The sequence below is a fragment of the Monopterus albus genome, unplaced genomic scaffold, assembly GCF_001952655.1.
Source record: "Monopterus albus unplaced genomic scaffold, M_albus_1.0 scaffold85.1, whole genome shotgun sequence".
Classification (NCBI taxonomy): domain Eukaryota; kingdom Metazoa; phylum Chordata; class Actinopteri; order Synbranchiformes; family Synbranchidae; genus Monopterus; species Monopterus albus.
In genome coordinates this window covers 291,995-312,619 of record NW_018127965.1, presented here as the reverse complement: position 1 = coordinate 312,619, position 20,625 = coordinate 291,995, and the positions used below count along the sequence as shown (strand labels likewise).

General features: G+C 40.3%; 1 protein-coding gene across 1 annotated transcript; it reads left to right on the top strand.

The window, feature by feature from the left end:
• The first annotated feature begins 987 nt into the window (after window positions 1–987).
• fmnl1a (formin-like 1a) lies at window positions 988–13,962 on the top strand. Its single transcript, XM_020607300.1, has 25 exons — window positions 988–1,582; window positions 4,353–4,436; window positions 4,922–5,008; window positions 5,106–5,179; window positions 6,495–6,578; window positions 6,686–6,829; window positions 7,123–7,228; window positions 7,404–7,480; window positions 7,560–7,653; window positions 7,933–8,007; window positions 8,107–8,217; window positions 9,297–9,446; window positions 9,541–9,642; window positions 10,470–10,969; window positions 11,174–11,324; window positions 11,438–11,640; window positions 11,742–11,976; window positions 12,065–12,133; window positions 12,214–12,294; window positions 12,372–12,501; window positions 12,630–12,793; window positions 12,908–13,009; window positions 13,095–13,190; window positions 13,367–13,481; window positions 13,608–13,962. Exons 1-25 carry the CDS (start codon window positions 1,397–1,399, stop codon window positions 13,670–13,672), a joined length of 3,285 nt encoding a protein of 1,094 aa, XP_020462956.1. The 5' UTR covers window positions 988–1,396; the 3' UTR covers window positions 13,673–13,962.
• Window positions 13,963–20,625: the final 6,663 nt, after the last annotated feature.

Sequence of the window (20,625 nt, the reverse complement as noted above, 5' to 3'; positions counted from 1 at the left end):
GCATATTAAGTTGCAAAAATGGAAATACTCATACACAAATCCTACCACATCTTTCCACAACTATAAATATCCAAATAAAAAGTGATAAGGCTGTCTCGCTGACCCAGCTGTATAGAGGTTAAATGCTATGAGAATTAGTTACTTCTGGGACTAACTAACAATCAGTTCCCTCAAATGAACTTTGCAAAGGAGTGCAAGAATTATTGGAGGGTAGTCTTTGTACTGAAACAGGTGACGGTAAAGGTTAGCAGGCTGTTTAGTAAGACACTGTATATTTAACTATTTTCTCTTACACTGCATTCATTTTGAGTCCTATATGAGTCCTACTGTATATGAAGCGTCACTGTATTTTCATATGTCCAAGACATAACATCTAGTAATTCCCGATGAGTCGTCGAACGCAGCACGGCACTGCCTGCAGGACTTGTATTAAAACACAAGGGGGCGGTGCTGGACAATCAATCCACAGTGATGTTTCAGTGGTTTTCTGTAAATTCTTGGCGGGGTGGCCTACATTTGTAATTGATAAATGATTCTCAAAGCAAATTTTTGTATCGGTGGTATCAATACTTTCGGATTGATCCGCCCACCCATAACTGCCATAAACAATCTGGCCTCATCTGAAGAGAAATTCCTCCTGATCCATGCATGCAGACAACGACTCCAGTATAGTGCAGTGGATTCACTGTAAAATGGGAGAAAATGTCATCTGCTTGTTGGTTCATTTTACATATGCATCTGCTTGGTTAGCATATATTTCTTCAGTAGTAGACACACTGGCTATGCTTACTTTCATTCATATGCTACCTTATCTTACTCATCAGCCACCTACAGCATGCATGGTATGCCTAACGGTTACCATGTTTATGTTCCACCCTGCCCTCCGCCCAAGTTCTGTTGCTGTCATGCACAGGAAGTTACTCTTCTGCTTTTGTGCTTCTGTGGTTTCTGTCTATGTCACAGAGGGTGTCACACACACCTCTTCCTCCTGTCACTTGCAGCCTCTGTAGAAATCACCAGTGAGTTTTCAGTCAACTGGTATAGAGAAAAGTCAGTGAGATATAGGACGGTCTTTACCTAAAGCCCAGCTGGCTCCATAAAATTTATTCTTAAAGCTAGGCTACTTGAGAACACAGTGACAGGTTAATGGGAGGACAGACATGACAAACTACCTTCTTTCATCACCCGCCCTGTCCTCAGGACCAAGGCAGAGGCAGTAGGCCAGTGGCTTGATGTTCCTCTCCCTGAAGACCCAAAGACTTGGTTTACTTTAGGCGTGCTTGTTCTTGTCTTTTTTTGGGTGCTCACTTTTTGTCACTGATTTGGAATACACTGATTTCTCAGGAGAAAGAGTTTGTGTAAAGCTTTCCTCCTGGATTACTTGTGGAGATTAGTGATGGGGAATGCAGCTGCTGGGGGCTTGGAGCAGGAACCGGCTGAGGGCCGAGAGGCCAGGAACTCAGTTGGAGCAGTTGCATCAATGAGTGACCCTGCTCCAACTCTGCAGAAGAAACAGCCGGCTCCCCCCAAACTGCCCATGCCCCCAGAGGAGGAGCTGGAGGAGCGCTTCAACGTGGTGCTGGTGAGTGGCTGCACAAGAGACAAGAAGGCACACATCTTTATTGCACATGAAAACAGAGATTATGCACTTGGTGGATTACCAATGCCAGCTTGTTTTTGTAGTAGAGGCTGGGAGAATTATAGAGGTGCATGGGACTCCAAGGCACAGAAATAAGAAAAAAACACATTAAATTTATCAGATTTAAGCAGCAAGTGTTCTGAGTCCTGTTTCGAACATTTACACACTCTGACTCGTTGATGCTGCCAAAGACAATTTTAACTGAGTAAACTAAATATGATGTCGAGGCCTGTTTGTCTGGTGGGTACAGAGAACCAAACTTGGCAACGTATCTGCTTTCATTATGAAGAGTCATTTCACTTAATTGCATTTTGCACAATGGTGATGAATAACTACTCCATCCAAAGTAGGATTATCACAGTAAATAGTGTGATCAACAAGTTGTCATCTTATCCATCATAGTACCTCTTTCCTTAACTTTTTGAGCTGAAAATGTCAGAAAAGGAAGAGAGAGATCAGTGCACACACAGGCAATTCACCCTAAGGGGAAGTTGAGCAACACATTTGCATGAGACACCGGAAAACAACAGTTTCACCATTGTTTCAAAAGGCTTACAACAAGTTGGAAAATATAAAATCTCATAATGAATACTTTAGGCAGTTAAGACACCATAAAGCACAAGGCATCAAAAATGTTTAGCATCAGGGACAATAAAGCACTTAAATCTTTTTATTTTAGTACATATCTCTAGTGGAAAAACATCTAACTTATAGAAGAATTCCTCTCATTTTAAAGCTCTGATTTGTTGGTTTAAATCCATGTTGATGAGCACAAAAAGCTCCAAACTAGAGAGAAGGAAAGCTGTAGACAGTGAAGTCAAACTGACACACTTCAACCAAATACCGTCACTACTGAGTTAGACTCTGACAACCTCTACAGTTTGTCTCACATGTTACACCTAAATGAGCTTAATTTCCTCAGTGGCTGTATTTTTGAAACATAAGCAAAAATGTTCCCATCATTTATTTTTATTATGCTGCACTAAAGCCTGACACCATGGTTTATGGGAAAGGCTAAATCTACTCTTTTTTATCTGGATGAACAGCATGAACTAAATTAAATCTGCTCTCTCTCACTGGAAACCAGTTTTTCTTGTTCTTCATTTAAGACTGAAGCACACATCCACATAGTCTGACCAAAACCAGCAGTCATGGAGATGTTTCCTCAAACAGGTACACCAATTAAATTAAATTTCACAGAAGGGGCAGCATGGTGGTGCAGTGGTTAGCGCCGTTGCCTCACAGCGAGAAGGTTCTGGGTTCGGGACCCACCTGGGACCTTTCTGTGTGGAGTTTGCATGTTCTCCCCGTGCTTGCGTGGGTTCTCTCCGGGTACTCTGGCTTCCTCCCACAGTCCAAAGACATGCAGCTTAGGTTGATTGGTGTTTCTAAAATTGCCCATAGGAGTGTGTGTGTGTGTGTGGCTCAGGGACCAAACAGTAGAAAATGAATGAATGTTTCACAGAAGTTGACAAAGCTTTGTCTGATAACACGAATGTCATAATGCTTGAAAACATGTGTAGTGTGGTTGTAGAGTTAACTATTTCACAAAATGAGAAAAATGACCAAGGTGGCATTGTTGGCATTATATGACAGTATGACCTCACTTCCTTGTTCAGCAAGATACTTCCAATGTAAACTTCAGATGTCATCCTGTACTATTATTTTAAGTAAGACCGCTTAACTAACTCTATAAGGAAATGAGAAGTGGACTTTCTTCCTCATTTCTATATTATTTATAAACATACTGAATTTAAACTTATGCTTATGTAGTACGCTCATGTAGGCTAGGTGAACATGCACAAAAATGTTTTCAGTTTGTTATACACTGTACCCACAAAACCCACGAGATCCCTCCTATGCCCCTCTAGAAGTTAAGCTCCTCAGCAAAACACAAATGGGCCATTTCCGTTTCAGCTTCTCTTTTTTACAGCATGAAAAAGTAGCTACAAACCACAGTTTGAATATACACATTTTGTAGATGTAAGGTCAACGCCCACTGTCAAATGAAATTATTAGTCTTCCCAATAAATCATCACTGTGTTTGGAGACTTTGATCAAGTGCATCAGCAGCATTATGACTGATGTACTGCAGAACTGTTGTAAATCATTTCAACATTTATTAAAGAGTGTGCTTGAACCAATTCTCTTTTTTCACTTTAAAGGTTTTCCTTGTTTCCTCACAAATTCCCTTATTTACCCATAAATCATTCAGTTCTTAAGCCATTTGAATGGGGGAATAACCTTTTATGAAGCATCAAACATTTCACAGCAGGCTGAGGTTAATAACTAACAGTGAAACTGTACTTTTTGGCCACTGAAATGTCAGCTCCTCGAATATTTGAGTCAACATGCACTGTAAAGTTGGTGGAGGTGGTAGGTTTGTGATCCCATGTACAAAGGCTCGAGTCATAATACCAAAAAAATTTGATCACAGGTACACGGTACCCACTGACAACCATCAATACATACATGTAAACATTGAGTCATCTGCGCTTCCGGCAGGTAGTGAACACCCTTCTGCTCGACACCGAAAAGTGCTTTTGTGGTTTTGGAGATTTCAATATTGTTTCACAAGCAGGAAAGGAAATAAAAACATAAATTAAAAACACATAATAAGTGTGTGCTGAATAAATATGACATTTCATTTTACCCAGAATTATATTTTTGTGATTTGCCTACTTCAGATTCTATTTTCCCCTCTTTCTTTCAGAGTTACATGAACTTGCCCCCAGATAAACTGAAGCTACTGAGTCAGTATGATAATGAGAAGAAATGGGAATTAGTCTGTGATCAGGTAAGAGACGTTCTTTCTTTTTCTTGATAATGACTTGGCTTCTCATTTCCTCCTTTGCTTAGAAACTTAATAAGTTGTTTTTTGTACCGGTGCTTTCAGTGAGACAGAGTTGACCAAAGGTACAAATAGTGTCAAAATAGGCGTGTGGCAAAGAGCAGAGTGCAATGTAAAAATAGCACGGTGTCTTCGGTGGTGACTGATGGAGGCGTTGCCATGGAAACAGAGAGTGGTTTGTGTCTGCTGTGTTTACCAGCGCAGGCAGTAATAGCTTCAGATGTTGCGACTGGTAAATCTGTCTCCATTCTGGTCATTACTGGTGGTTACTGATTAAATTAAAGCTACTCTTGACTCAGCTCGCTGTTAATGTAAAGTTAGCCACCTTGGCTAACTCTGGTATAGTGACAGAAATCTAATTCATATGCATTGTCCCTGGTAAATAAATGAATAAACTAAACTAAATAGATGAATAAACATCTATTCCCCAGGAGCGTTTCCAGGTGAAAAGCCCCCCCTCCACTTACCTGGCCAAGATCAAGAGCTTCTACCAGGATCAAGGAGGGGTGTCTCGCAGGGTCAGTGTGAAACATCACCTTCCTTTCATGTTTCATACTATTTTACTTTTTTATCTGTACAATCATATGTTGTCTCTTATGTCCTCGGCTTCTTCAGCAGAAGAAACGGATCCAAGATGCAACTCAGGTCCTTAAAGATTTAGAGATATCTCTTCGCACCAATCACATTGGGTGAGTATGTTAAAAAGCCCTGGGCTCTATTTGATGTAAAGTGCAATTTTATGCAGCTTTATTGTGCCCTTTAGCTATTTTATTTATTCATTTATGGTAAATACTTTTACTCTTCATAAAATCTCTATCTTAAAAGTGATATTTTTTATATTTTTGACTGTCTGTAAAAAAAAACTTACTATACACATTATTTAAACCCTATAAAACCATTTGGATCATATTTGATACTTGAGGTTTCTGAGCAAAATAAATCACCAAAAATGCCCCATGTATCAAATGTGATAAAAAAGAAATAGAAATAATCTAAATAATATGGCACCTCTATTCCTATATCCCTGGACTGTCTGTCTATGCATATATGGCAAATAAAAACCGTGAATCTTGAATTTCGAATCATGAATTTTATTTTGGATTTTGTTAAAAGGTTTAATAAACATCTCAGTTCCAAAAAATTAGAATGTTCTGACTATTTTTGATATGTTGGGCTTTACAGGGTTAAGGTGCCCTGTAAAATTTTATGTTCAACAAATAGTTACATTGTATTCACTATTTTGTGCACCTGAAACTGATGGCAATATTTATCACACTACAATTATTGTTGTTATTTTTATGATTACACTTGATAAAGATTTTGCTTGATGAACACTTCTGGGTGTATCTTAAAGATTTTCACTGCTGGTCATGAAAGTCACCTTTTAAATTTACCTATTGCATATTGTTTTATTGAGATCTTCTATTTTTGCAGATTCTTTCATATTAATGAAATTTATGAATATTTGCTTCATGATGTGATGAAGCACAACATGTCATTGAAGCCTCAGTTTATGCATTCACACTTCTTCCCCACTACTGTCGGACACTGTGACAAGATGCACCAGACACTGTACAAAATGAAAATCAACATAGAAACATTTTGTCCTGTTGAGCTTATGAAGTGTATCAGAAACATGATGCAATTAAATACACAGGGTCAATAAAAGTTAATTTCATTTCACATTTAAAGTCATAAAACTAGCTCAGTAATGGCACTTAGACAACAATAACTACCTGACCTTTTCTAGCATTAGCCCCCATAAGAAGTTAGTTAAATAAAGCTGTGAGAGAAAAATTCCTGAGCATATTGGACTGAGCGAGAGTGCGGTTTACTGCTAATAAATTCAACATTTAATTTATAAGAGCATGTTTGTGTGTATTATATACTCTTGATTTAAGGCTAGCCTGAAAGCAGACTCTACAGTATGATATACAATTACAAAATATCTCTCTACCAAAGTGTTATTTCCCATCATTTATTTTGCTTTGGGTCTTTTTGTAGATGGGCCCAAGAGTTTCTCAGTGAGCAGAACAATGGTTTGGATGTTCTGGTGGAATACCTGTCCTATGCACAAAGTGACGCCTCGTGAGTACCAGTCAGAGTGTGGAAAGTGCCAGAAAGTGGTGGCACTTTTACAGTAAAATCCTTTGTCACCATGGATGTTTTTTTTTTTGTAATTCTAATCTCTATAGGTTTGAGGTGGAGAGTGTTGAAAATGGTGGCACCCTGTCAGACAGACAAAAGCCAGCGGAGAGGTCGATGGAAGACTTGACCAAGAGTTCCAGCAGCTCTCATTCACATGGGATGAGCAGAGCAGCTCGAGCATTGACTGTAAGGTAAGAAGGTCAGCGAGGTAAAGTAGCTATGTAAAGCAGTGTCCCAGACCTGGAGATGTTTTTCTGTATGATCTATTAAATGATCGTTGATACAAATCTTTTCATAAACACAGGACAACCCTGATTGATTAACCAACCTTCTATCCATCCAACCATACCACATTTTCAGTCATCAGGAAGCCTTGTTATAATTAGCTAACTGTACTCAGAACTGTTCTGCATGTATCTAAGTGGTTTTGGGTTCTGAATTCAGATCATTTTCTTAAAGCTATACACTTGTTATCCTTCCACAGATTAAGCAATTTCGGGAGCAAGATGACCAGAAAGCCCCATTCGTCCAACCAGAGAGATGATGTACATGTGTGCATAATGTGCCTGCGAGCCATCATGAACTATCAGGTAGAGCCTTAATATCCTAATAGTGTAAAAACATTATTTCTTAAAGCAAGTGATTTTTTTCTAGATGGCTAAAGGAAAAACAAATGTGACTTTTTTTTTTTTTTTGGAAGTAGTTTGTTTCTCTCTCATCCTAACACATTGGAGGAAGCTGCTTATGTTTTCATCCTTTTTTCAGTCTGGTTTTAACCAGGTGATGAGTCACCCATGCTGCGTGAATGAAATCACCCTCAGTCTCAACAGCAGAAATCCCAGGTGAGTGCATTTTTGTGCAAAATGAAGCATGTGATATGTGTCTGACTGGATCAATTTCTAACCCCTTCTTCTGTGGCAGGACCAAAGCCCTCGTGTTGGAGTTGCTGGCTGCTGTGTGTCTTGTCAGAGGAGGACATGACATCATTCTTTCTGCTTTCGACAATTTCAAAGAGGTGAAATATATTTTTATTACTAATTCCACCCTGGTGTGATGGACTCATTTGACTTTGTTACTTTCACACCATTGTTCCAGATTTCCCCTCTTTCATTACTCATCTTTTCACTGACACAGTCCACCCACATGTGCACTGTGGTCCTAATTTTATTACATGTACAACAGTCATGCATGTGTGTGGAATCCAAAACAACAGATACCTTTTGCATCAATGCCCCCTCACACCACCTCATGGCTGACAATAGAAGTGCATATTCAAGTTAATATTTTTCCTCAGGTGAGCAAAGAAAAGAACCGCTTCGAGAAGTTGATGGAATACTTCATTAACGACGACAGCAACATTGACTTTATGGTAGGTCTACAACTGTAGCACTGGCCTACTGTTTCACAAATAAAGGCACAGTTAAGTACTGAATGTACTTGAGATTTAACTGTCATTGTTTGTTTCCAGGTGGCTTGCATGCAGTTCATAAACATTGTGGTCCATTCAGTGGAGAACATGAACTTCCGTGTCCATCTCCAGTATGAGTTCACTCATCTTGGATTGGACAAGTATCTAGAGGTGAGTACAGTGCACCTAAAATGTCAGGTGGTTCACACTCACTGCCCTCTTAGCCAGGGGTGGATCTAGAAAAGTTTAGATGGGGCACAGACTCAGAAATGGGTGACACATTTGAAATAAATGTAAAAGGTAAATTAAACCCTAGTTCTATGAAACAATAAACCATACATCATTAAGAGTCCAATTGATTATTTTGGGTAAGAATAAGACACACACAGTGTTTCTTTAACTAACTTTAGCTCTGGTCCTTATTTACTCCCAGCCGGTGCCACCCCTGGCTCCAACCATTTTCATAGTATTGTTTTTGTCCATGGTGGGCAGCTATTTTCAATTAAAAAGCTCTGAAAAACCCACTGTACACTACCTGCTCCGCATGACATACAAAGTTAGTCACTACCTAGTGAATATAATAGAACATTTATAATTCTCTCAAGAGTTAGTAGAGACCAAACAGAGCTAGAAGAGTGTGAACACTGGACAAACATTAGAACTGACCAGTTCTTTTTCTCCTTCAATATTGTAAGATGTGGCTATTGTAGTATCATCCAAAATCACAAAATAAATTTCCTACTTTTATACTAGATGCAGTACCAAACACAAATATGGGTTTTGAGAAGATTTATAAATGATTCTAACAGAACCAATCTCTCTTCATTTGAAAAATCTAACAGTATAATAGTCTATTTCACAAAGACTCTGTCAGTACAGCTTGGTTTATAAATATCTCACCTATGTTGGTGTTGTTTAAATATAGTCTATATATATAGTCTATATAGCTCTACTTAAAAAATGAATCAGAATTAATATTAATCCCTATGCCATCTTAAAACATTATTCCAACCATATTCTGTTGTGTATAACAACAGATAGAATATCAGACGTTATAGCTTATAACTGGCAGTTCTTATAATAACAGTTGTATCCCAATTCAACCTTCACTCAGTCATTTCAGTTTTGAAGCATTTGCATTGGTAAATGTAATAAATGTACATGTATGTAGATTAGTACATTATTATTTCAAACAGCTAAGCTACAGTTTATTCCATGATACTTCATTGTGGTATTTTTGTGTGTGTTAGCATCTGAAGCATACAGAAAGTGAGAAGCTGAAGGTCCAGATCCAAGCCTACCTGGACAATGTGTTAGATGTAGGAGCCCTGCTGGAGGATGCTGAGAACAGAGGAGGGGAGCTGGAGAACGTGAATGAACTGCAGGAACACAACATAATGGTCAGCCACAATATGAAGAGGAATATCAGTGAGCAGAAACAAAGGCTGTGATGTTATGATGTTAAAGCAGCGTTGTCTGTCTGTTGTCTTGCAGCTCAGTGCTCGGCTTGAGGAGACTCAGAGTCAGACTGCAGAGAGAATATCTCAACTTGAGACTCAGCTCATGCAGGCCACCAAGGAGACTGAACTGCTCAAAGTAAGTTCTGCTCCATGACACGCACAGTTTTCAATAAGATCGATTAATGTGTGCCATCTTCACAGTAATTATATTTTAATAATCTTACTATGATAATAAACATCTATTATTCTTCAATATTAAATACAAAGATGAATGTTTATATTTGTCGACAAATCTGTAAATTACCTTGCAATTTTAGTCTTATTATCAACAAAGCTCTGCAGATGACAGTGTCGGTTGGAAAACACTTGATCCAGACTGAAATATCTTTGTAGTTATTTAATGCCTTGATATGAAATTTTGATCAGACGTCCCCAGTTCCGAGAGGATGGTTCCACTGAATATTCCAGTAGCACCATCATCAGGTTAACATTTTTAGCTAAGAGTGAAATGTCTCAGTGACTATGAAATGGCTGGCTGTGACATTTGTACATACTCGTGTCCATCTTTAGGATTAACTCTATGAACTTTGGTGATCCTCTGAATTTTCATCCAGCTCCATTGTAAGGTCAAAATATTGCATTGACCAATTTCCTCTAAAGTGACATTCCCATCAACCTCAATATTTTGGTTTGTGCCAATTTACAAATGTAAGCAACACTAATGCTAATCTAGGATAATAAACATGGTGAACGTTACATATAAAATATCAGCATGATAGCATTGTCACTGAGCATGCTGACCATAGATGTATGCTGACATTAGCATTTAGCGTAGAGCACTTCTGTGCTACCCCACAGAGCTGCTAGCATGGCTGTAGACTCTTAGTATGGTTAAAGATTGTGCTTCCCTCAAAGACTGTGTGTTCTGTTCTCTTTGTTGAGATAAGTTGTTTGTACTTACAGGAAAGCCTGAGAGAATCCTGTTCCCAGGTTAGCACACTGCAGCAGAGAGAAAGAGAGCGGGAGCTGGACAGGGAGAGAGAGAAGGACAGGGAGCGCCTGAGCACCTGCACTCCTCAGGCCCACTCAGAGCTTGAGCAGAAGATCCAGGAGCTGCAGGACAAGGGGCTGATCCGACTGGGACGCAGCGCCTCTGGAGGTCTGGACATCCAGGTCATACCTGTCACGGTGGTGGAATATGTCCAAGCCCCGGCTTCAGTCGCCCAGCCCAGTGCTCTGAGCCCTGATGATTCAACCTCCCCAGTGTCCAGCCTCCCTAACTCTGCCTCTTCCCTTCTGCCACCGCCTCCTCCTCCTCCTCCCCCTCCTGGTGGTTCAGGCCAGATTACCTCTCCTCCTCCACCAGCAGCTGGTTTTGTGCCCCCACCTCCCCCTCCTCCACCTCCTGCTCCTGGGTTAGGGGGTCCACCTCCTGCTCCTCCTCTGCCTGGTGCTGGACCACCACCTGCTCCTCCTCCACCTGGTGCTGGACCACCACCACCTCCTCCTCCTCCTCCACCGGGTGCTGGACCCCCACCTCCACCTCCCCCACCTGGTTTTGGACCTCCACCCCCTCCTGGAGCACCAGGCACTCAACTCGGTAAGGAGGTTGGCAGAAGAATAAGTTGTGAAGTAAATGATCAGTAAAGACTGTATTTGTCTGATCATCCCTCTTCTTTTTCTGTTTCCTCAGGGCTTAAGAGCAAGAAGGCCATTCAGACCAAGTTCAGGATGCCACTGTTAAACTGGCAGCCCTTAAAACCAAACCAGGTGACAGGTACTGTCTTCAATGACCTGGATGATGAGCAGGTCTTAGGGGTAAGGACATACATTCTTCAGTTTCCAAACGCCCTGTACAGGGTATCATAACGGAAAACTACAGTTTAATGTATGCACACTTGAAAAGATTCTCCCTCTGCTGTTTACGTCAGGAACTGAACATGGATATGTTTGAGGAACATTTCAAAACCAGGGCCCAAGGTAATCCAGCAGATCTGTCTAATATAAAGAAGAAGTCAGTCAAGAAGATCCCCACCAAGACATCCTTGATTGACCCAAACAAGGCCAAGAATCTGGCCATCACTCTACGCAAGGGAGGAATGAACCCCTCACTTATATGCACCGCCATAGAGACGTATGTGTTTCTGTTGCACTGATATTTTTAAATGATCCTTGTCACAAACAGGCTCACCTAGTCTTATCCAGCACACTAACTGATGTCACTATTTCACACAGGTATGACCAGAAGTCTCTGTCCATAGACTTCCTGGAATTGCTCGAGCACTTCATACCATCAGACTTTGAGATGAAGCTGCTGGTTAATTACGAGAAGGACGGTCGTCCCCTTGAGGAGCTGGCTGACGAGGACAAATTTATCTTACGCTTTGGGAAGATTCCTCGTCTGAGCCAGCGGATAAACACCCTCACTTACATGGGCAACTTTCCGGAGACCGTCAAACGCCTGCAGCCGGTGAGCCTGTCAAATGCTTTGCAACTTAAACTGAAAGAGTCTGAGATTTTAACCACACGTATTTATTGGGGTTTTACTTCATCCACAGCAACTGAACTCCATAATTGCTGCGTCCATGTCCATCAAGTCTTCAACCAAACTGAAAAAGATCTTAGAAGTAAGTAAATGAGAATGACATACTTATGTAGCTCCCAAATGTGTGATTTTACAAAAGGCATCTCATGTGTCCCCCTTCAGATTGTTCTCGCCTTTGGCAACTATATGAATAGCGGTAAGAGAGGCGCAGTGTACGGTTTTCGGTTGCAGAGTCTGGACCTTGTAAGTAGCCTTTGTGTTGTACATTTACTTTTTCACTTTAAGAACACTCGAATAATATCAGTGCCTTTGTTTTTCAGCTATTGGAGACCAAGTCCACCGACCGCTCACAGACGCTACTTGATTTCATCACTAATATCATCCAGGAAAAATACTCCGATCTGGCCAACTTCCACACGGAGCTACACTTTGTGGATAAGGCAGCCCTTGGTACATGCACACACACACACACACACACACACACACACACACACACACACACACTCAGGCTTTGCAGTTAACATATCTTGCTAATTAAATCAGAAATGGTACTAAACTCATTTCTGTTTCATGTCCAGTATCCCTGGACAGCATTCTTCAGGATATCCGCTCACTGGAACGAGGAATGGAAATGACCAAAAAGGAGTTCCTGGTGCAGGATGACAGCCCTGTGTTGAAGGAATTCATCAAAACAAACAGTGAGCAGCTGGAATCTTTGATCAAAGACAGCAAGACAGCACAGGTTAGTCTGCCATCCATGAGAAGTACTATACTCACAACTGTGAAGAACACAACTGTGAAGAACACAACACATACATATAAAAACACATTTGCTCTGTCTGCTGTCTCCCTCCAGGAGGCTTACGGCTCTGTGGTGGAGTATTTTGGAGAGAACCCTAAAACCACACAACCTTCCATGTTTTTCCCAATGTTTGCACGCTTCATAAAAGCCTACAAGGTAAGGAATGTGTGTAGATTTCTGATATTTATCCTTTACAATTGATCCATTGTGTTTTAATCTGTTTGCCCTTGTTTGAACACAGACAGCGCAGCAAGAGATTCAGCGGAAAAAGAAAAGGGAGAGCGAGAGTAGTGAGGGAAAAGAGGCTTCATCTCCAAACAAGCCTGCGGCACAAAAGGTAGAAGATCGAAGGTTTAGTGTACTGTAAAAACATTATTTATCAGATGTCCTAAGCACACAGATCATTGCCTAATAAACTTGTAACTAAAACCCAGGACACACCTGTCTGAGGGTAGCACATTCTACAGTGAATGTACACTGAAATTAAATAAGATTTATTTTGTGACTTTCTAGGGGCCTATGATGCCTAAGATGCCCCAGATGGACCTGATAGCAGAGCTGAAGAAGAGGCAGGTGAAACCACAGGTACGCGAGGGGAAGGACGGAGCTCTGGAAGACATCATCACAGGTACGTTAACTTGATGTTGACTGGAGGGGTCACATGGGGATGTTTGAATATGTGCTCTGCATGGCTTTTTAAATAAGGTGGAAACCCTGCCTTCATCTCAGTAAGCTTGTCCTTGCTTTGCCTCAGACTTGAGAAACACACCATTCAGGAGGGCAGACGGTCGACGGCCAGCACAGCGCCAGGACACCTGAACCATTTGTGGTCCAAGACTTTTACACAAATCTGTCAGGCATTTACAGTGTTCTGTATAAACGGAACGTCAAAAATATATAATTAGCCATAGGGCACTATGTATTTTCATCAACATTTTAGTGTGAATTTGCTTTGTAAATAGAATTTTGTTGCAAGTATGATATTTTTGATGCAACAGTGAAATTTTATTCCAAATCTTGTGACAAAGCTTTTTAATTATTTCTGTGGTGCCTCATGGTTGTGTATGCTCTAAATTTGTGGGGTTGTTACCTACAAAATAAGAAAGTAAACATGACTGTTTTAAAATAAATCTTTTTTTAAATCATTGTTTCTGTATTTGTAATTTTTTTACAGTGCCTTGCGAAAGTATTCGGCCCCCTTGAACTTTGCGACCTTTTGCCACATTTCAGGCTTCAAACATAAAGATATAAAACTGTAATTTTTTGTGAAGAATCAACAACAAGTGGGACACAATCATGAAGTGGAACGAAATTTATTGGATATTTCAAACTTTTTTAACAAATAAAAAACTGAAAAATTGGCCGTGCAAAATTATTCAGCCCCCTTAAGTTAATACTTGGTAGCGCCACCTTTTGCTGCGATTACAGCTGTAAGTCACTTGGGGTATGTCTCTATCAGTTTTGCACATCGAGAGACTGAAATTTTTGCCCATGCCTCCTTGCAAAACAGCTCGAGCTCAGTGAGGTTGGATGGAGAGCATTTGTGAACAGCAGTTTTCAGTTCTTTCCACAGATTCTCGATTGGATTCAGGTCTGGACTTTGACTTGGCCATTCTAACACCTGGATATGTTTATTTGTGAACCATTCCATTGTAGATTTTGCTTTATGTTTTGGATCATTGTCTTGTTGGAAGACAAATCTCCATCCCAGTCTCAGGTCTTTTGCAGACTCCATCAGGTTTCCTTCCAGAATGGTCCTGTATTTGGCTCCATCCATCTTCCCATCAATTTTAACCATCTTCCCTGTCCCTGCTGAAGAAAAGCAGGCCCAAACCAGGATGCTGCCACCACCATGTTTGACAATGGGGATGGTGTGTTCAGGGTGATGAGCTGTGTTGCTTTTACGCCAAACATAACGTTTTGCATTGTTGCCAAAAAGTTCGATTTTGGTTTCATCTGACCAGAGCACCTTCTTCCACATGTTTGGTGCGTCTCCCAGGTGGCTTGTGGCAAACTTTAAACAACACTTTTTATGGATATCTTTAAGAAATGGCTTTCTTCTTGCCACTCTTCCATAAAGGCCAGATTTGTGCAGTATACGACTGATTGTTGTCCTATGGACAGAGTCTCCCACCTCAGCTGTAGATCTCTGCAGTTCATCCAGAGTGATCATGGGCCTCTTGGCTGCATCTCTGATCAGTCTTCTCCTTGTATGAGCTGAAAGTTTAGAGGGACGGCCAGGTCTTGGTAGATTTGCAGTGGTCTGATACTCCTTCCATTTCAATATTATCACTTGCACAGTGCTCCTTGGGATGTTTAAAGCTTGGGAAATCTTTTTGTATCCAAATCCGGCTTTAAACTTCTCCACAACAGTATCTCGGACCTGCCTGGTGTGTTCCTTGTTCTTCATGATGCTCTCTGCGCTTTAAACAGACCTCTGAGACTATCACAGTGCAGGTGCATTTATACGGAGACTTGATTACACACAGGTGGATTCTATTTATCATCATTAGTCATTTAGGTCAACATTGGATCATTCAGCTGTTCACAAATGCTCTCCATCCAACCTCACTGAGCTTGAGCTGTTTTGCAAGGAGGAATGGGCAAAATTTAAGTCTCTTGATGTGCAAAACTGATAGAGACATACCCCAAGCGACTTACAGCTGTAATCGGAGCAAAAGGTGGCGCTACAAAGTATTAACTTAAGGGGGCTGAATAATTTTGCACGGCCAATTTTTCAGTTTTTTATTTGTTAAAAAAGTTTGAAATATCCAATAAATTTCGTTCCACTTCATGATTGTGTCCCACTTGTTGTTGATTCTTCACAAAAAATTACAGTTTTATATCTTTATGTTTGAAGCCTGAAATGTGGCAAAAGGTCGCAAAGTTCAAGGGGGCAGAATACTTTCGCAAGGCACTGTAAGTAAGTGGTGGTTTGACCTGAGTGATAATACAGCATCTGCCATTTCTATCCACATTTGCTGATGCTATAGACAATGCAAACATTTCCTGACAGGACTGGAAATTAAAGCAATTCAGAATAAAGGAAGACCAAACAACACAACTGTACAAGAGAGCTGCACTTTATTAGACACATAATCACAGCAAATTATATACAAAAGAAGGCAGGTTCAACTGCCTACTGTCTTCTCACAGGAAAAACACACATTTCTCACAGAATATCATGGCATCCACACCAATAAATTTATAGTTCCTGTATCAGTAGGTTTTTAAATTTATGTATCTTTATATTATAGATCTATTTTCTGTATTATTTTTGTTCTTATATCACACTACTCTACAAATAAGAGACTCACTCTGTGGAAAGAGTTCACCTTCATGGTCACTAGTGACTTCTCTGGTTGGGGTGTGCTCAAGCTGTCTGAATCCTTCTAGACATTGATCACTCTCAGCCGCTACCGTCACCCTCACTGTCACATAACATCACAGTAAGACTGAACATGCCTGTATCACAGATACCAAAATAATCTTCATGTCTGTAAACCTCTAACATACTATATAACTGTTTGTCCTTTTCTCTTTTTCTCATTTTTGAGAAAATACATAGACAATGTTTTTTTTTCAACTGTACCGTGCGATTGCTTGAGATTATACATGCATTGTTTTGTATATACCTTTGTACCCATCGTTATGGTTTAATTAATAAAACATCTTCTTTTGGACATAATTTGTTGAACTCGCTAGGAATGACTCTGCCTATATACAAATTAATTTAGTTTTTCTACTTTTGATGCCAAGACTTTTGAACATCCACACGTTCATGTAAAAATCTCATAAACACTATAGAATGTAGGTTCATTATAAAAAAAAGAAATAAATGGCAAAACAAACAACAGCTTAAGTTCCTACAACTTCACATAATTCCCTTATTGATCCATCTTTGTGGTTTTAACAACTTGTCATTTAGCTTAACTGCTACTTAAAGCCATTTGCTGTGACGACATGTGCACAGAAAACAACCAACCTGTTGTAATGATAAAGAGTGTGATGTTTCTGAATGCTTCTGCACTGAGCATCCACACTGCTACCATTCCTGTTCACATACAAACATGACACCGAGGAATAATTAAAGCCATCTAACATCTATCAAAGCAGCAAGGCTCTGTGTGGAGCCTATGGGCCCATTAACTAACCTGTCACAGTAGTCACTACATCTGTGTACCCCCAGTCACTATCTGGCCATCTCCAACATCACTAATACCAGTTGAATCACAAACAGAGGATGAGGTGACAGAAAAAAAAACCTAGCCCCCCTAAGACAAGAAGATAGTAGCAAAATAAGCCCCTAAGCACAGGCACTGGACCAGCCTCTTATACCCAAATGTGATCCTTCACATAAGGAGGCAAAGGTGCTGATAAGCTGGATGAGCATTTTCAGGGACACGCTTTTCATAAATCAACATAAACTCAGTGTTTATAAAGAAAATCCAAATTTTACAATTTAAAAATGAACTTCAGTGTATATTACAGAAGCTAACTTATTTATACAGAGAGTTTTAAACAAATATAAAAACATTGTGTATGAATAAACAATCTCATTGTGAAATGTCACATCTCAATGAATTAAAAAAGAAATCTGTACAAAATGGTCACTAATATAAAACTGAAGAGATGACATTTTACAGTATATAATTTAAATCTAGTCATATATATATATGTGTGTGTGTCTCACACATTTCTTCACAATTATAGTGTCATACACAAACATCTCACTTAGTTATATTTATATATGTATATTTCTTCTATGTTTGATTTCAAGTTAGCATGTGTTGTCTGATTGCCAGGGGCATCCGCTACGAGTGTCTTCGACATGCCTTCGAAGCCTCTAGCCATGTTGAAATCACAGCCCACTAATACTTGTCTTGAGAAATAAAATGAAAAATCCAGAAAGCATTGTCACACAATTCTGGGAGGGTTTCATCTTAGACTTTACTTAAGAAAGCAGGCAGACGCAAATGCAGCAAATTCAACTCAGAGCTATGGATTGGAGTGTGGAACAGCATGAGTAAGTGAATTTCTTTCATTTGACTTCACTCAGTATGAAACCCAAGCCTTGAACCTGCCTGGCAGCTATTGAACACCCAGGGTGAGGCTTAATTCGCCGCGCTGTGAGCTAGCCGTGCTGCACATTGCCAGAGTTGGGGGAGTGTTTAATCAAATGCCACTGCTGCAACCTGACACACTTTGTAAGAGCTGTTTTTCCCCCTTGCAAAAACAATGGGAACAGGCTAATTTTTGCAACCTCTCCTTTGGGTAAGTGTTATTCTGTCAATGCTGCTAATCTAACATTGTTAAACAAGATCAACTGTGGATGTCTGGCAAGGACAGTCTTAGAGGCACTGGGAAAACATCATTATAGGTCCTTGCAAACAAACTGGCAGGAGTTTCTCAAAGGCAAAAAAACACTACCTTGGTAAAACTGCAAGAGTGATAATTACATATTGCACACTGTTCATAACTGAAGCCCATCAAACTCTGTCCTAGGGTAGCCTTAGCTGAGTGGTTTTTTATTTCATAGATGCCCCACGCCAAAGATAAAGGAAAGTGAAAAGGGGCAGAGAAAGAGCAACCACTTACTGTAACAGCTCTGCGACCGTTGGTCTCTTCCACTCACAAGCACCCTAGATGGACACAAGGCAAGTCAAAGCTGGCCTTATTAAAGTAGCCTTCAAACACATCCCCAAACTAATCCTCTGTCCTCAAGCTGCCTACTTTATGACACAAGTCCCTTTGCATGTTTTAATCACAATGCCACAAAGAATCAATTTTTCACAGTCATTCTGGCGGAAAAAACGCTTCATGACTGTTCATCCACCTCCCAGTGGACAACCTTCAGGCAACTACACAGGACAGGGAGTTTCAAAATGGTTCCTTGTGCAGGGTTTAAACTTAGGGAATCACTGACAGACGCCTGATGTCCTACTACTTAAACTGAGGCACAGCGAAGGCCTAACATTCATAAATGTTTCATGTTTCAACATGCAGTTGAAAAAAACAAGGTAACAGCAATATTGATAATCTAATGTGCATCATTTCGAATATGCCAGGATGGTTTTTACCTTCAGGAAACATTTGTAGCTTTGTGCTCATCACCATGAGACAGATTCACAAAGTTAAGATTATCAGAAAGTGTCATGTGTTTGAGAGGAAACTGTGCTTACTTATTATTTCTGTATTCTCCTGTATTCTCACCCTTAGATGTTGAAGTTCACTACAGTGAAAGATAGCACTGGCTTTACAATAAAGCCTGCAAATTGCTGAACAGTTTGAAAGCTGCTTCTAAACTTTGAAGTTCAAAAGAAACAACAAAAGTAAACACAGGTTTGTAGATTAGATTCCTAAAAGGGTGAAATCATACTCTGGTAGAAATGGCACATTTTACCAGAGTGCTATTATCAGTGGTGCAACAATTGAATCATCCCACAAAAAGCTAGTAGACTCTGCTTCTGCAAACAGCTTGTCTTTACAAAATGGGCATATTATTCATCATTGTGCGTGCTCGAGTATTTGGGATGACTTGTGATGTCACAGGGACATGTGAGATGCTACTGTGGAAACATCCTGATTGTCATAATTAATTAGTTTGTACGCATATACAAAATTCAACACTTGCATTTTCCCCTTCTGTTTGTGTAACTGTGCATCCTTGCTCTGTTTTAAACAGAGGTGTGCTGTCATAGGACTGTTCCCTATAAATGTGCTTATGTGAATATAGTGTGACACTTTTCTACAATTAATTCCAAATTTTTGAAAAATGTATGCATATACTGTAAATGTTTTAACAGCATGGCAAGAACTAAAAGTAGACAGTGGAGTGTACACTTGTAACAGGATGTGAGTACAATCTCTTTACACAGTGTGTACAAACGGAGGGGAAAATATAGCACCAGTTCTGAGTTTAAATCGTGTGATGCAAGACGAACTACAAATGCCCTTTTAACATAAAACAATTTGAACCTACATCACCGTGATCTACTTTCAATATTTTTTTTTTCTTTTGAGCAGGCTCACATTCTGCCTGGTGATGCAGGTAAGTGAGATCAATATTATCCTGAACACACACAACTACCAGTCTTATTTGGTGATTATTGCAGCTCTATTTTCTATAGTAAAGTCACAGTCTAGATATTATATCTACGCCACTAACAACCCATTGAGTGAGGGCATATATGAGACTGGTGTTGTCAGCAAATCCGTCTGAACCACATCAGCTTGTAGCAGGCAGCTGGGGAGGCCCATTTGTGCACTCTCTATCTGGGAATTGGCAGTATGACTGCGTGGGAGAACTGCAGAGAAACCATGGAACCAGCAGTAGCAGGAAACTTGTCCAAGAAGTATGCTAGTTCTTGCCGTAGGAGTATGAAGACTGCCTACTGGAGTGAGGCCAAAGGGGAAATAAAAACAAAAAACAAAAAAACCCACGAGTCCTGAAAAAAATTCATTCCTATCTATAAAAATGCTGGGATTTTGTCTTCAAGGTTCATGATGTGATGCTGTTTCAAATGCATTCTCCTATGTCCTCATCCTCCTCCTCTTCATCACTGACAGCTGCCAGTGGTGATGTCCTTATTCACAGGTTCGCTGCCGCCATCCCTGTGACTTTTGGGGCTGGAGCTGTCAACGCTATGATTGCCAAGCTTGAGAACTGCAGAGGAGAAGGGGAGGGAACCGAAAAGGGTAGGAAAGGAAGGAGATAGGGCTGGAGAAGGGGAGGTGGGTGAAGAGGAGGAGGACTCAGGGAGGGTAGGGAA